This window comes from Vicugna pacos, chromosome 15, assembly GCF_048564905.1.
Source record: "Vicugna pacos chromosome 15, VicPac4, whole genome shotgun sequence".
Classification (NCBI taxonomy): Eukaryota; Metazoa; Chordata; class Mammalia; order Artiodactyla; family Camelidae; genus Vicugna; species Vicugna pacos.
In genome coordinates, this window is record NC_133001.1 from 21,265,276 (window position 1) to 21,282,973 (window position 17,698).

Here is a 17,698-nt window from a genome sequence, read left to right on the forward strand (position 1 = left end):
CAAGATTTCAAAAAAGGAGTGATCAAATTGCTGAAGGAATTAAAAGAGATAATGCTTAGAGAAATAAAATATGTCAAAAATGAAATTGAAGCTATAAAGAAGAGCCAGGCAAAATGGGAAAACTCATTGACAGAGATGAGGAATGATCTAACAGCTGTGCAAAGCCAACTAGTTAATGCAGAGGAACGAATTAGTGATCTAGAAGACAGGGCAACAGAAAGCACCCATTCAGAAGAACTACAAGATAAGCAAATAAAAAATAATGATAATAGCATAAGGGACCTATGGGATAATATAAAGCGTCCCAATCTTCGCATAATAGGGGTCCCAGAAGGGGAAGAAGGATCAAAGGGAATTGAAAAGGTTTTTGAAGAAATCATGACTGAAAACTTCCCAAACTTAAAGAAGGAATCAGATATACAAGTACAGGAAGCTCAGAGGGTCCCAAACAGGAAGAACCCAAATAGACCCACACCAAGACATATCATAATCAAGATGGCCAGAGTCAAGGATAAAGAAATGATTCTAAAGGCAGCAAGAGAAAAGGAAAGAGTGAACTACAAGGGAACCCCCATAAGGCTCTCAGCTGATTTCTCTACACAAACACTACAGGCCAGAAGGGAGTGGCAAGATATATTCAAAGCCCTGAATGAAAAAAAGATGCAGCCTAGGATACTTTATCCAGCAAGGCTATCCTTTAGGATAGAAGGAGAAATAAAGAGTTTCACAGACAAAAAAAAGCTGCAGGAGTTTAGCAACACTAAACCCATGCTAAAAGAAATATTGAAAGGGCTATTCTAAATAGAAAAGCAGCAGGATGCTACAGAAATGAGAAACGTACAACTGGAAAGGTGATAACTCATGAAATACAAATGAAAACACGAAATTATAAAAGAAGACATACAAATCACTGAGAGTGGGAGAGGGAGGCAGGGAAATATAGAATTTTTTTTTCTTTCTTTTTTAAATTTTTTTAACAGTAGGATGGGTTTGAGATCATGTTATTATCAGTTTAATAAAAACAGGTATAGGTTAATAGATTTACAAAAAAGGGTAACCACAAGTCAAAAATTTACAAGGGAGTCACAAAAATTAAATAAAATCCATGATAATACAAAGGAAAATTACCAAACCACAAAAGGAAGAAGAAAGGAACAAAGAGGATATACCAATTCAACTGCAAAGATAAGTTCAAAATGGCAATAAACACACATCTATCATTAATTACTGTAAATGTTAATGGACTAAATGCTCCAGTCAAAAGACATAGAGTGGCAGACTGGATAATAAAGCAAGAACCTTCAATAGGCTGCATACAAGAGACCCACTTTAGGGAGAAGGACACATATAGATTGGGAGTGAAAGGATGGAAAAGGATATTCCATGCAAATGGAAAAGCCAAAAAAGCAGGTGTTGCAGTACTGATTTCAGACAAAATAGACTTAAAACAAAGGCCATAAAGAAAGATAAGGAAGGACATTTTATAATGATTAAAGGAGTGATACAAGATGAAGATATTACACTCGTTAATATATATGCACCCAATATAGGAGCACCTAAGTACATACAAGAATTACTAACAGAGATAAAGGGGGATATTGATGGGAATACAATCATAGTTGGAGATTTTAACACTGCATTAACATCACTAGACAGATCTTCCAGACAGAAAATAAACAAGGCAACAGAGAAATTAAATACTACAATAGAAAAACTAGATTTGGTGGATATTTTCAGAGCTTTACACCCCCAAAAAATAGAATATACATTCTTTTCAAGTGCACATGGAACATTTTCCAGGATCGATCATGTACTTGGACACAAAAGAAACCTCAACAAATTTAAGAAGATAGAAATTATCTCAAGCATCTTTACTGACCACAATGCCATGAAACTGGAAATCAACAACAGAGAAACAAAGGAGAAAAAAAGAAAAGCATGGAGATTAAACAATATGTTATTGAAAAAACAATGGATCAATGAGGAAATCAAAGCTGAAATTAAAAAATACCTTGAGACAAATGATAATGAAAGCACAACCACTCAAAACCTATGGGACACAGCAAAGGCAGTGCTAAGAGGGAAGTTTATAGCGATACAGGCCTTCCTCAAAAAAGAACAATCTCAAATAAACAAGTTAACCCACCACCTGAATCAATTAGAAAAAGAAGAACAAAAAGCCCCAAAAAGCAGCAGAAGGAAGGAAATAATAAAGATCAGAGAGGAATTAAATACAATAGAGATTAACAAGACCATAGAAAAAAATCAACCAAACCAAAAGCTGGTTTTTTGAAAAAGTAAATAAAATCAACAAACCTCTGGCCAAACTCACAAAGAAGAAAAAAGAGAGAGCACAAATTAGCAAAATAAGAAAGGAAAATGGAGAAATTACAACAAACAAAATAGAAATACAGAATATCATATGAGAATATTATGAAAAACTATATGGAACCAAACTGGATAACCTAGAGGAGATGGACAAGCTTCTGGAAACATACTGTCCACCAAAACTGAATCAAGAAGAAACTGAACACTTGAACAATCCGATCACTAGAAAGGAAATAGAAATAGCAATTAAAAACCTCCCTACAAATAAAAGTCCAGGACCGGATGGCTTCACCGGGGAATTCTATCAAACATACAAAGAAGAACTCATACCAGTCCTTCTCAAACTCTTCCAGACGATTGAAAAGGAGGGAATACTCCCAAACACATTCTATGAAGCCACTATCACCCTGATATCAAAACCAGGCAAAGACACTACAAAAAAAGAGAATTATAGGCCAATATCACTGATGAACATAGACGCCAAAATCCTCACCAAAATTTTAGCAAATAGAATCCAACAAAACATAAAAAAGATACATCATGACCAAGTGGGGTTCATCCCAGGGACACAAGGCTGGTTCAACATATGCAAATCAATCAATGTAATACATCACATCAACAAGAGAAAGGACAAAAACCACATGATCATCTCAATCGATGCAGAAAAAGCATTTGATAAAATTCAACACCCATTTATGATAAAAACTCTCGCCAAAGTGGGTATAGAGGGAACATATCTCAACATAATAAAAGCTATATATGACAAACCTATAGCCAGCATAGTTCTCAACGGTGAAAAACTCAAAAGCTTCCCACTAAAATCTGGGACAAGACAAGGATGCCCACTATCACCACTCCTATTCAATATAGTCCTGGAAGTCCTAGCCACAGCAATCAGGCAAGAGAAAGAAATAAAAGGGATCCAAATTGGAAAAGAAGAGGTAAAAGTGTCATTATATGCTGATGACATGTTACTATATATATATAGAAAACCCTAAAAGGTCCACACAAAAGCTACTAGAGCTGATCGAAGAATTCAGCAAGGTAGCAGGTTACAAAATTAATGTTCAAAAATCAGTTGCCTTTCTTTACACTAACGATAAATCAACAGAAAAAGAAAGTAAAGAAACAATCCCCTTTAAAATAGCACCCAAAGTAATAAAATATCTGGGAATAAATCTAACCAAGGAGGTGAAAGAATTATACACAGAAAACTATAAACCACTGATGAAGGAAATTAAAGAAGACTTTAAAAAATGGAAAGATATTCCATGCTCTTGGATTGGAAGAATCAATATTGTTAAAATGGTCACACTGCCCAAGGCAATCTACAGATTTAATGCAATCCCTATCCAATTACCCAGGACACATTTCACAGAACTAGAACAAATCATAATAAAATTTATAGGGAACCATCAAAGACCTAGAATTGCTAAAGCATTACTGAAGAGAAAGAAAGAGGCTGGAGGAATAACTCTCCCAGACTTCAGACAATACTATAGAGCTACAGTCATCAAGACAACATGGTATTGGTACCAAAACAGACATATAGACCAATGGAACAGAATAGAGAGCCCAGAAATGAACCCACAAACTTCTGGTCAACTCATCTTCGACAAAGGAGGCAAGAATATACAATGGAATAAAGACAGTCTCTTCAGCAAATGGTGTTGGGAAAACTGGACAGCAGCATGTAAAACAATGAAGCTAGAACACACCCTTACACCATATACAAAAATCAACTCAAAATGGATTAAAGACTTAAACATAAGACAAGATACAATAAACCTCCTAGAGGAAAACATAGGCAAAACATTATCTGACATACATTTCAAAAATTTTCTCCTAGAAGAAATAAAAGCAAGAATAAACAAATGGGACCTAATGAAACTTACAAGCTTCTGCACAGCAAAGGAAACCAGAAATAAAACAAGGAGAAAACCTACGGAATGGGAGAAAATTTTTGCAAGTGAAACCGACAAAGGCTTGATCTCCAAAATATATAAGCAGCTCATATGACTCAATAAGGAAAAAATAAACAACCCAATCCAAAAATGGGCAGAAGACCTAAACAAGCAACTCTCCAAGGAAGACATACAAATGATCAAAAAGCACATGAAAAAATGTTCAATATCACTAATTATCAGAGAAATGCAAATCAAAACTACAATGAGGTATCACCTCACACCAGTCAGAATGGCCGTCATTCAAAAATCCAAAAATGACAAATGCTGGAGAGGCTGTGGAGAAAGGGGAACCCTCCTACACTGCTGGTGGGAATGCAGTTTGGTGCAGCCACTATGGAAAACAGTGTGGCGATTCCTCAAAAGACTAGGAATAGACTTACCATATGACCCAGGAATCCCACTCCTGGGCTTGTACCCAGAAGGAAATCTACTTCAGGATGACACCTGCACCCCAATGTTCATAGCAGCACTATTTACAATAGCCAAAACATGGAAACAGCCTAAATGTCCATCAACAGGTGACTGGATAAAGAAGAAGTGGTATATTTATACAATGGAATACTACTCAGCCATAAAAACCGACAACATAATGCCATTTGCAGCAACATGGATGCTCCTAGAGAATGTCATTCTAAGTGAAGTAAGCCAGAAAGAGAAAGAAAAATACCATATGAGATCGCTCATATGTGGAATCTAAAAAACAAAAACAAACAAACAAAAACAAAGCATAAATACAGGACAGAAATAGACTCATGGACAGAGAATACAGACTTGTGGTTACCGGGGGGTGGGGGTAGAGGGTGGGAAGGGATAGACTGGGATTTCAAAATTGTAGAATAGATAAACAAGATTACACTGTATAGCACAGGGAAATATACACAAAATGTTATGATAAATCACAGAGAAAAAAATGTGACAATGAGTGTGTATATGTCCATGAATGACTGGAAAATTGTGCTGAACACTGGAATTTGACACAACACTGTAAAATGATTATGAATGAATAAAAAAAATGTTAAAAAAAAAAAAAAGAATGAACCTAAGAAACCCACAATGATGTAATAAGGTAGTTTTCTTTTGAAAAATATATCAAATGCATTTAAAATTAAAAAAAAAACTGCTTCTGTTCTCATCTACTTAAGGAAGTATATGTGAATAAGCTTTGATGTGAATAAGCTTTCTTAGTACTTATATTGAAAACTCAAAAGCCAAAATAGATTCAATGCTAAATTGTGTTACATTCTAGCAATAAGAAATATATGTGCACATATATCTGAACTCATTGAAAAAATTCTTATGAAAAAAATTTTTCCAATAAGATTTTTTGTTTAGTAACTGTTTGTCACAATTTGTACTACATTTACATTGAATTGGCAGCTATTTATTATTAATAGTTATAACAATTAAATTCAGGAAAAAATTGTTAATGTTTAGACCAGCACTGTCCAACAGAAATACTATGAGCACATAGGTAACTGAAAATTTTCCAATCACATTAAAATAATTTCATCTTTTTTAAAGACCATTCAACCCAATATGTCCAAAATATTATCATGTCCACATGTAATCAATATAAAAACATTTTAATGAAGTATATTCTTTTTTTCATGTTAAGTCTGCAAAATCTGGTGTACATTTTCCACATACAGCACATCTTAACTCAGACTAGCCACATTTCAAGTGCTCATTGGCTGCAAGTAGATACCACACTGGACAGCACAGTTAGAGACTAATGGTCACAAGGGAATTAAATTTGAATTGAATTTATAGAAATTTTCTTGCTTGTTGAAGTTATGACAGGGTGAACAAAAGGCTTTCAAGCACAAAAATATTACATTAGGATAAAATTCTATGGGAGGAGTGGAACAGAAGTATGAGTTCATGTATTTTTTAAATTGATGATGACAGGACTCTATCTATGGCATTTAAGTTCCACTGGAGCCATCTTAACAAATGATGTGAGTATTTATAAAACAGTAGGTATCATAGTCTTCATAACCATTTAAACCTAAGTTGAAACATTTTAGATGTCAACTTAAAATGTGGAAGGTTGTGCATGATTTTCAAAATTCAAAATTATTTGGGGTGTACATGAACAAAAATGTCTGAAGGAAACATTGTCTTAAGTGGAGACAGGTAAACAGAGCAGGAGTTATGGGCACCAAGGAAGCAGAGATGGTGGAAAGAATGAAGCGAAAGATTAATGTGCAGCAATAACACATGCATCTCGGAAGTACACAAAGTATGAAAAATCAGGATGCACATGCAGAGATGGTCACAGAACATCGAGTGAGAAAACTGGACAGAAAATCGTGTTTAAAATGTTAACTGCAAGTAGGTGCACACTGGAGAGAAGAGTCAGCCTGAAGTGGGACAGCACTGCAAAGGAGGTGATAAGGTGCTAAGGCTGGTGACAGACCACCTACCCATGGATGAACTGGAGTTTCAAGCTGTCCTCAGGAGCCTTTTCTCGTTTGAGGAAGGGCACTGCATGGTTTTTCTCTTTACTTTGTTGCTTTAGCTGAGGTAGATCTTCTTTGTAAACCTTCAACCATAACAGAAACATTTAGTCAGAAACTCTTTCCTTTAGGCTTCAAACACATTAATATCTTGACATTCTCAGGATATCTTTAATGGCAGGAAATCAAGTTTTCGAAAATCTAAGAAACTAATAATGGTCACAAGAGATGGAGAAGGTCATTACATAATGATAAAGGGGTAAATTCAACAAGATATAACAATTGTAAATATCTATGCACCCAACATCAGAGCACCTAAAAATACAAAGCACATACTAACAAAACTAAAAAGTAATAAATATCAATACAATAATAGTTGGGGATTGATCCAACACACTCTCAACAATGGATTAATCATCCAGACAGAAAATCAATAAGGACAGTCTACTCAAGCAATAGAAATAAAAGCGAGAATAAACAAAAGGGACCCAATGAAACTTACAAGCTTCTGCACAGCAAAGGAAACCATAAGTAAAACAAAAAGACAACCTACGGAATGGGAGAAAATTTTTGCAAATGAAACCGACGAAGGCTTGATCTACAGAATATATAAACAGCTCATACGACTTAATAAGAAACAACCAAACAACCCAATCCAAAAATGGGCAAAAGACCTAAACAAGCAATTCTCCAAGGAAGACATACAAATGATCAACAGGCACATGAAAAATGCTCAATATCACTAATTATCAGAGAAATGTAAATCAAAACTACAATGAGGTATCACCTCACACCAGTCAGAATGGCCATCATTCAAAAATCCACAAATGACAAATGCTGGAGAGGCTGTGGAGAAAAGGGAACCCTCCTACACTGCTGGTGGGAATGCAGTTTGGTGCAGCCACTGTGGAAAACAGTATGGAGATTCCTCAAAAGACTAGGAATAGACTTACCGTATGACCCAGGAATCCTGCTCCTGGGCATATATCCAGAAGGGACCCTACTTCAGAATGACACCTGCACCCCAATGTTCATAGCAGCACTATTTATAATAGCTAAGACATAGAAACAGCCTAACTGTCCATCAACAGGTGACTGGATAAAGAAGATGTGGTATATTTATACAATGGAATACTACTCAGCAATAAAAACCGACAACACAACGCCATTTGCAGCAACATGGATGCTCCTGGAGAATGTCATTCTAAGTGCAGTAAGCCAGAAAGAGAAAGAAAAATACCACATGAGATTGCTCATATGTGGAATCTAACAACAACAACAAAAAAAACCAAAGCATAAATACAAAACAGAAATAGACTCAAAGACATAGGATACAAACTTGTGGTTGCCAAGGGGGCAGAGGGTAGGAAGGGATAGACGGGATTTCAAAATTATAGAATAGATAAACAAGATTATACTGTATAGCACAGAGAAATATACACAAGATCTTATGGTAGCTCACAGAGAAAAAAATGTGACAATGAATATATATATGTTCGTGTATAACTGAAAAATTGTGCTCTACATTGGAATTTGACACAATATTGTAAAATGATTATAAATCAATAAAAAATGTTAAAAGATAAAATATAAGTAAAATATTTTGTTACAATTTCATCTAAGGCCAGAAATCTCATAATGTTTCTGACACTGATAAAATGTGGACCTCGTGAATTATGGGGATCACTCGTTGGAATGATCTTTCCTTCATGACCTCATGGATCTTTCAGATCAGACTGAGATAGAAAGCAAAGCTCTTGGTCTAACCTAGGATCTAAAAAATGCTACTACTGACTGAGAGAATATTCCCCAGAATTTAAATGCAGATAAAGTGAATCTTGTGTACCAGGTACTTACACCCTACTCTCAAAAGATACCAATTTAACACATTTAAATGAAATATAATGGACAATTTCTCATCTTCATAAAGGAAAGTTTTCATTTGATCAAACTAGATTACAAAATAATCATGAAATATTATAATAAAGTCCTTAGGATTTGACCAAAAATCATTTAAAAAGAAGTCAGAAGCTACCTCACTACTCCCTTGTCTAATACAGATGCAATGAACTAAGCTTTTAAAACCTAATGATAATTATTCATTTGAATTCACGATGCTTTCATCAGCTCATCAACTACTTTAAAGTACTGAATTTTAGTCTTGACATTTCTACTGCGTATTTGAACAAATGTCATAACCTCTGTGGGCCTCAAATTCTCATTTGTAGAACAGAATGAAAATCCCTGCTCAGGAGCAACTCAGGAATCAAACATAGACAATGCGAATCAATAATATAGGTGGAAAGTTTAGAAAGTAAGATGTCAGGGAGAACATATAAATCCTAGGCATGAATTTCAACCGAGTCATGTCTTTTCATTCTTTTACTAGTATCATTTTATTAAATAAAAACATCCCAGTTTTAAAATTGCTTTTCTTTTTTCCCCTAAAATGCATGTTCATTTTGCTTAAATCCCATTTCCCCTTGATAATTCAGGTATAATATTGTTTAGTGTTTGCGTGGTATTTCCCCATTAATTTCCTTTCAAATCTTTGTCTTTGGTAGTTTTATTGCATAATATATTGTTATCAATACACAAACTGATTTAGTCTTGAACTTGACCCAAACCATCAGTTGGAACGCTTTTGTACTAATCTAATTTTTCAAACACTGAATCAATGACTGATGATTATGAGCTGGAAAAAAAAATCATCTGAAAAGTTACACATTCGGAGCTCATGTAGAGGCAAAGTCAAGTAGCACAAAGAATATGCACTCCGGGGAGAAGCCCAGATCCACTTTCTCATCCTAATACTACAGGCAATGCGGATGTGGGCAAATTACTTAACCTCTCAGGGTTACCATGGGGTTGGATTTGGTGTATGTAAAGCACAGGATCTGGCCTCATAGACACTCGATACGTGGCAGCTGCCATAGGCCTATATGGCAAGTCTCCATGGGCAACTCGGACAGCTGCTGTGTCCGAAATCCTATTCACTCCACGTTCATGTGCGGAATCTGCTTCACATACCTTTGTTAAATGACAAGGAAGAAAATAGAACCCCTATGGTTATCTCCGTAAGAAGGAGATATGTGTCCAGATTCCAATGAAGGATTGCACTGTTTAATACACACTTCGTTTAGTGCTAAAATTAAATGTCTATTTTAAAAAGAACAGGACCCAATTTGGATGCAATTGTCTAATTTTTCTAATAAGGATGACTTCTGACTGGAGAGATAATGTGCACTGTATTTGGGCTTTTACTTTAATTAAACCGATAATAGTCTCCATAAATTAAGAGAGAAACCAGGACAACAGCTCATTTGCAAACTACCATGTCTTCATGGCTACCTATTCTATAAAGAAAACACATGCTTTAATGATCTGTTACAAAATGAAAAATCCTATAGCTTACTTGAACATTTTCCTGTAAAAAATATTTTAAAGTTTTAGGTGCTGGGGAGGCAAAAAAATCCTGCCATGGGTTCTGTTTTGAAATTTTGCTACTACCTTCCACTTAAAAAAATCTACTGATAAAATGTGGATAAAATGTGATAAAATGATCTGATAAATGCCTTATTTTAAATCTGTGTTTAAAGATCAGCAGGCAATTTTTCTTATTCTAGTTTTATTTTCTGCCTAAGTACTATTTTCAGTACAAATGTCCAAATTAAATGAGATGGAGATTCTGGGTTACAAGGTACCTGTTATAAGGCTCCTGTTCACTGACCTGGCGATCATAGTTGATTTGAGTTTCCTGCTCAATATCAGAGTCCAGCTCCGGCACGTCAGATAAGTCCGAATCAGATTCTTCACTGTAGGAATCAGTGCCACCTTCTGTGGAAACGTATCCCATAAGGAACAAGCAGAAATTCTGAGACTCTAAATAGCTAAAAACTTTATCTAAAATATTTTTCTCCTATCCTATCGAAGTCAATAAAAATAACTATACCATAATTTTCATTTGCTGTTGATTCTTAAAACATCTTTTTTTTCCTTTCATCTTTTGGTTAAGTACAGCACACCTCTCACCCTCTTTTTCAGGAGTATTAACAGACTAGGGTAACTCCCCCCGATCATGTCCACACTTCCATTAGGTAATAGATCTTTGGGTTTCAAATCTTGCTTTGAAAGGGGGAAGAAAGGGGGACAGGTTTTACCAATGAGAAGGCAGGGCCAAAAGGAAATCCAACCACTTAGTTCAGTAAAGATCTCTTTAATCTGTTAATATGCCCACTGAGTGATGGTAATTACCATGGTCAAAACTGCTGCAGAACCCCTCCCAATAAAATAATTTCCTTACATATTACTCGATCATTCCTGCCGACATCACAATAAATTAAAGGACTATACATCCATTGAGCTGGAACACAGTGGCCCAGATTGTGGACCATTCTTTGAACCCCATTATGGAGGCAACTTCTGTTCCAAAGTTTTCCTTGTTACCTGATCAAGCAGACCCACCATCTGTTACAATCATCCTAAGGAGGCTGAAATATGTTCATGTTATTTTCAAAGGTTAATTCTCCATGTAAACCTTAGCCCTTCAACTTGCATTTGGTATAAGCAAAATTCTTTGAAGGAAATTATCCAACTGACCCAAATACAATTGGCCCGTACTGCAAAAGATTTTTCTCTTTTTTTATTTTAAATTTATTATAGGAATGAACTTTTCACAATGGCTTTCACTCTTTACCTTTAGAAGAGATGTTAGACCATTCTTTGAAACTTTTATTGAAAAATAAACAGGTGTTGAAAAATTATTACTGGTTTTACCCTGGCGTGGGGTTTCCAGCAGACCATTGCTGACACCTTCTGGAATAAATCTCCACTGGAAAACCGAGTGGTCAGCCCCTCCTGTGCTTAATACCCACTGAAAGTCATGAGACCAGCGGACGTTTGTGACATGTGCGGAATGGCCCACGTACTTTCTAAATTTGGCTCCTAAAAAGATATTTTTGAGGAGAAGATTAGTTATGCAAACAGAATTTACTGATTAGAAAATTACATTCTTATTCACATTGAGAGGTAAAATCTTCAAATATATTAGAAAATATTATTTTCAGTCTTACAGTATCATAACAAAAAAGCAAATGCTCCAAAAGATACCTCAATTATCCCACTATGGATTAAGCTAAAAGCGAGTTTTAAAATTTAAGCCCTGTGTCTAAAGACAAATCTGAACCTGTTTCAAACCTGCTTCCCTGACTCTGAAAATAAATGCTCAAGAATGAATACCTTACACTTTCTTATTTAACACTTTCTTATTTAAATACAAGATACAACAAGCAGTCCTTTACAACTGGAAACAAAAAGTAATTCTGGGGGTGGGGGGGAGTCAAATTATTATTAGGGGCCATGCAGATGCAGAATCGGGAGAATGAATTTTTTTTCTCTTAAATTGATTGCATTCATCAGTGAACACCATCCCCAGGTGATGAATGCCACAGTAAAGCTATGTGAACTGATACTTGTGGTTGAACTACTGCAGCAAAGTCCTCAGTGTACGGCCAGTACAGAGCAGCATAAAGGCACTCATGGAGCTAAGCAAGCACTCATGGAGGTAAGCCTCCATCTTACCACGGGGAGGCCCAGAACCCCAGAAACTAGAGATTTCAGGGGGCCAACAAGCACTCAGCCCTCCTTCAGAAATACTCCCACTTATCACAGTCCCTCTAAATGAAATCTCTTTAATGGGAGAAAGCCCATCTGTTCAACTATCACATGTTTAAAATTTAAATACCCCCTGGGGAGGTAATAACTTAAATTTATACGAAGATGGAAATGACTGCTATATGTCCCTTTCCTGAGAGCATGTTCTGACCAGGTGAGGTTTTATTATATCAGGGCCTCCAGAAAAGATGAGAGGAATGCTACCACAGCGGGGAAAGGAAGGCCTTGGGTCTCAAAAGCAACCTTGCCTATTTCAGAGTTTCCTAGATCAGTTTTGGTAATTTAATAAAGAGAAACAGATTCCACCTAAAGTTAGTTGGAAATGTTCCCTGATAATTCAATAACTAGGAAGCAAACATATACCCTTCCCATATCTCTGTATTTCTTGCTGACATATTCTTTGCTACCCTGACCTTTATACCCTCCTCAGAGATTATTTAACCCATCTCTTTGTAGTGCTTTAAAAATTGTCCACAATTCTAGAAGAGTCAAGCTCATAGAAACACATGGTAGATTTGTGGTTGTTAAGGTCTTCGGTGTGGGAGAAATGGGAAGATGTTGGTCAATGATACACTTTCAGTTATAAGATGAGTAAGTTCTGGGGATCTAATGTACGTGTTGACTGTGGTTAATAATACTGTATAGTATATTTCAAAGTTGCCAAGACAGTAGTTCATAAATGTCCTCAACACACACACACAGTAAGTAAGTGAGGTGATGGATATATTAACTAATTTAATAGTAATCATTTCACAATATATATGTATATGAAATCACCATGCTGTACACTTTAAACTTTCACAATGTTATTTGTCAATTATATCTCAATAAAGTAGAAGAAACAAGTCCACAAAGTATTTGATACAAATCAAAACAAATAGAGTATGTCAAAAGTGGCAGTTATAAAAGGCATTGCAGATGCCTCCTTGCCCTCTTTCTTGGATCTCTAGATACCATGCAGCAAGGACACTCAAGCAGCCTATGGAGAAGCTCACACAGCAAGGAACTGAGACACAGCAAGAGCCATGTGAGTGAGCCGTCTTGGAAGTGGGTCTTCCAGTCCTAGTCTGACAGTTAGATGACTGCAGCCTCATGAGACCTGGAGTGAGAAACGTCTGGCTAAGCTGCTCCTGAATCCCTGACCCCCAGAAACTGAGGTAATGAATGATTATTGATTTAAACTGCTAAATTTGTGAGGGAGGGGAATTTGTTACACAGCAATAGCTAGCCTGTATACCCTTGGTAGGCTGAAACTAGAACCTGCAAAAGCATTAGTGTCATCCACATTTAGGCCTTATCTCTCTGATCTTCCTTCCTGGCCTCTCTCTCCCCTTCCCTTGCTCTAGGTTCAATGGCCTCTTTGCTGCTCCTCAGGCATGCCAGGCCCTCTTCTGCTCTAGGCCCTTGCACTTGAGTTCTGTCTGGAATGCTCTTTCCCTGAATCTCTGAATGGCTGGTTCCCTCACCTCCTTCAGGTTTCTAGTCAAACAAAACTATATTAGAGTTAAAATAGCAACACTACACTGCCCACCTGAGCATTCTCTATTCCTGCTGTTTCCTTTATTTTTCATCATGGCCCTTCTCACGATCACATATGTTTATATTTTCTTGTTTATTGACTATGTCCCTTCAGTAGAACAGAGGTTCCAGGGATTTGTGCTTGTTTTATTCATTCACGTACCTCCAGCCTCTAGAACAGGACTTAACATTTATTGAATAAATGAAAGCCACATCATTTCTTCCAAGATTTTCCTTAGGAGACTAAGTGTCTTTAACAAGGCCTCCGTTTGTTCTCTGGACCATGAGGAAGGCTCAGTCCTCAGCCCTCATTTCCTCTCTATTGGTCCTTTCTCCTTGGCTTTAAATACTGTTTATATGCCCTTGATTGCCAAACATTCATATCTGGCCCTGAACTCTCCCTGGAGTGCTGACAGCCTGTGTGCTATGCCCACTTGGATGTCTAATAGGTGCCTCAAACTTACCATGGACAAACCAGGAGTTCCCCTTGTCCTCCTACCCCCATAAAACACTGACACACACAATACAACTTTTCTCATCTTCCCATCTCTGTAAGTGGTGCTTCCATCCATCCCATTGTTCAATCCTAAAACTTAGTCATCCTCAGTTCCTCTCTTTCCCTCTATTCCCACATCCAATCCATCAGCCAGACCTTCAGCTCTACCTTGGCACTGTTTCCTAATTTCCACCACCTCTTCACGTCTATTCCCGACAACTCTGTCCAAGTCACATCATCTCTCACCTGGGCTCTTGCAATAATCTCTCTTCTAGAAGCTTCCCCTTCCCTGTTCTACCCCACACAATATCAAAGTGGTATTTTAAAAACTTACGTTGGTCATGTCACTCCTATACTTTAAACACTTGATAATTTTCCAATGCATTTAGAATAAGGCCCATATTTCTAACAGATGCTTCAAGGCCCTTCATGCCTGGTCCCCAATGCCTCTCCAGCCTCTCCATACACAATTCTCCCCACATTCATCACGACTAGCCACATTGATCTTTCTGTTCCTGCATCGAGCTCATCCAAGCCAAAGCCAACACTTTCCCTTCCAAGGTCCCCCAGGGTCTCTGCAACTCAAGTCTTACAGTATCCTGGACACTTGTCATGGGAGGTAGTTGTTCAAGGGCCGTGTGTGTGTGTGTGTGTGTGTGTGTGAGTGTGAGTGTGATTAACGGAATGGCAGCACACAAGTAAAACATGGAGATCCTCAGCCTTGAGCCTTTCCTTGGTGTAGGGATGGGTGTCAAGGGTCTTAAGATATGGCAAATGTCAAGGCTCTGGATTTTACCTCATGTGAGTGTCTGGGGGGTGGGTGATGGTCAAACAGGGTGTAGTCTAATTGACACCAGGGAAAATTATCAATATCAATCCTTAAGACTTGAAAACTGTCAAAATGAGAAAAACAAATTGGTTTGGCTATGGAAAATAAATACCAATTGCAGTCATTTTCATCAAATGCAGAACACTTGAGTTTAATTACTATGCAACAGAATACTACACACTTACAATTGTAAATGTGTCAATTAACTTGATTGTGTGTTTTATTTAATCACAATGGAAAACCGTAATGTTTGCTCAGTCTCCACACTCTCTCACAGTCATAGCTGGCTGCTGACAGGTCCAAAAGTTGAGGGGCATACTTGTCACTGGTATCCTGGGTTATAGGGAGACAAGTTCTAGCAACTGTGACCATACTCATCAGCAACACCTTTATAAACTTCTGACAGTAGCTTTAGCACAAAAAGGCCATCAAAGCCTAAATGTCTCCAAGGCAAATTTCAAGATTTATAAACCATGTGTCATGAAAAGTAGAACAAATCAGTCTGCTCTGAGGACATGGATACATCTGCACATTGCTGAGGTGGGTCTTATTGCCTTCCCCAGACTGTTACTCTGGCTGTCAACCTCTCGTGATCACTCAGATGTCTCCCGGGTGCCATCATTCTCAGGGCTGTTTGACATATCAGGACATCTCATTTTGACAAGTAGCACTACTCAGTGTACCTCCCTACCTCACCCTCATCCTAATAAGCAAACCCAACATCTACAGTCCACCCTACCAGGCTTGGAGATAGACAGGGAATACCAACTCTCACTGAATTAACTCTCTTCCCAAGTCCTGACACTTGAGACCAGTAGTATTGCTTCTGACCTTAATGATGTTTATTCTGAAGCCTGAATTCCCAGATATTCTGGTTGCCTATCTTAACTTCTGCAAGTACATTACTCAATCTAACAAGACATGCCCTATTACTCAAAAGACCCATTAGGGAGAGAGGGAACAGTCTGAATTACGCACGTTGAGGTAATTTTGTGCCATGAGCATCTTAAACTGGCGGTCATTTTGCCAAGTGTAAGTGATAGTGGTTTTGCTAGGCATTTTATGTATAATTTTGTACCATAATTGTCACTGCTTCGAAACTGTCAGCTGAAAATGACTTTCTGATTACATTTTCAATCTTTTTCCTTGCTTAATCTAAAAATCGTTCAAGTGAAAAAGTTCTCATGCAACAGCATACCCCTACTGATTACTTTCCTGAGATCAGATTTTTAGGGTGCAGACACAGAGTCAGAAAAGCCCATGCATGTGGACTCTGCCTAAACTTTTGAAAGAACAAGAGGACACGGTCATTATATGGTTGATTCAATCAAACTCTATAAAGTCTAAAGATGCCACAAAAACTGAAGTGAAGAGATTTTAACCAAAAAATGAACAAAATGGGAGGGCAGAAAGGATTGTTTTGAATAAAAACTTCTCTCTCAAAAATTTCACCAGTTATGTAAGTCTGGTGTGCAAAATTAGTGCTATGACAAGGGGTACACCAACTGTATCATCACCAGAACAATCATTTTCAGATTTTATTTAAAATATGTCTAACAGGATTTGCTTTGCTTCCTATGTATAAGCACAACTATCTGTAATGCAAAAAAGAATTTTAATTATGATATTTTAACGTAATATATGTAATTTAAATTATTATATTTATAGATATATAAATAAGATACAACTTGTTTAAAACATGAAAGATAAGGTCTATCACAAAATGTTGAGTAATCTCTGTTAAAAATGCCAACTTAAACTTGCAAAACCACACGTTGCAGCATGTCAAAAGCAGAAGGCATCAAACATCCTATTTAAAAGTGTTGAGAGTAAATATGAATATAAAGATAAAATGAACAGTCTACAGTAATAGACACCAAGAAAATAAGCCTTAATTACACTGAATATATATTCTAGGTTAAATCTTCATTTAATGAAATGTTTCTTTTGGCCTTACCTTTCTTGAGACAAGGAAACCTGAACAATTTAACCAGTCCAAAATCATCACCAGACACCAGCACCGAGCTGTTGTAATTTGCATCCACTGAGTTGATGTCAGTGACGTCAGTGTATTTTGGCCAAACTCCACACACTTCTGGGCCTTTCACACATGTCCAGGAGGCCCAAGGAATCCCTTTGATTTCTTCTTTACTTGTTAAAGGCTTCCCAGCTGAAAAAATCAATTTTAATATATTACTGCATAATTTAAATAAAAATCATATTCTTACTCTATTTATTTTTCTCATAGAGGTCTAAAGTCTTTGTTTTAAAATGTCTCTAAACCAAGGAAACTATAAATTCTAATCTCTCTATCCAATTGGTCTTTTAAATTGGTGATTTTTTTCAAAGAAAGTACATGCTCAAAATTGATTTAAGAGAAAGAAAATGATTATTGTACTAAATAGAATGTCTGAAGCTACTAATATTT

The 17,698-nt window shown here is 36.8% G+C and overlaps 1 protein-coding gene across 6 annotated transcripts in view; it reads right to left on the bottom strand.

The window, feature by feature from the left end:
- EML6 (EMAP like 6) overlaps positions 1–17,698 on the bottom strand; it is a 111,177-nt gene that overhangs the window by 91,319 nt on the left and 2,160 nt on the right. For all 6 annotated transcript variants that reach the window (XM_072937721.1, XM_031675661.2, XM_072937722.1 and 3 more), the window contains exons 2-5: positions 17,228–17,440; positions 11,531–11,698; positions 10,485–10,591; positions 6,722–6,840 (exon numbers count right to left, since the gene is read on the bottom strand). In XM_072937721.1, coding sequence (XP_072793822.1) covers positions 6,722–6,840; positions 10,485–10,591; positions 11,531–11,698; positions 17,228–17,440 — 607 coding nt within the window. The remainder of the gene's footprint in view (positions 1–6,721; positions 6,841–10,484; positions 10,592–11,530; positions 11,699–17,227; positions 17,441–17,698) is intronic.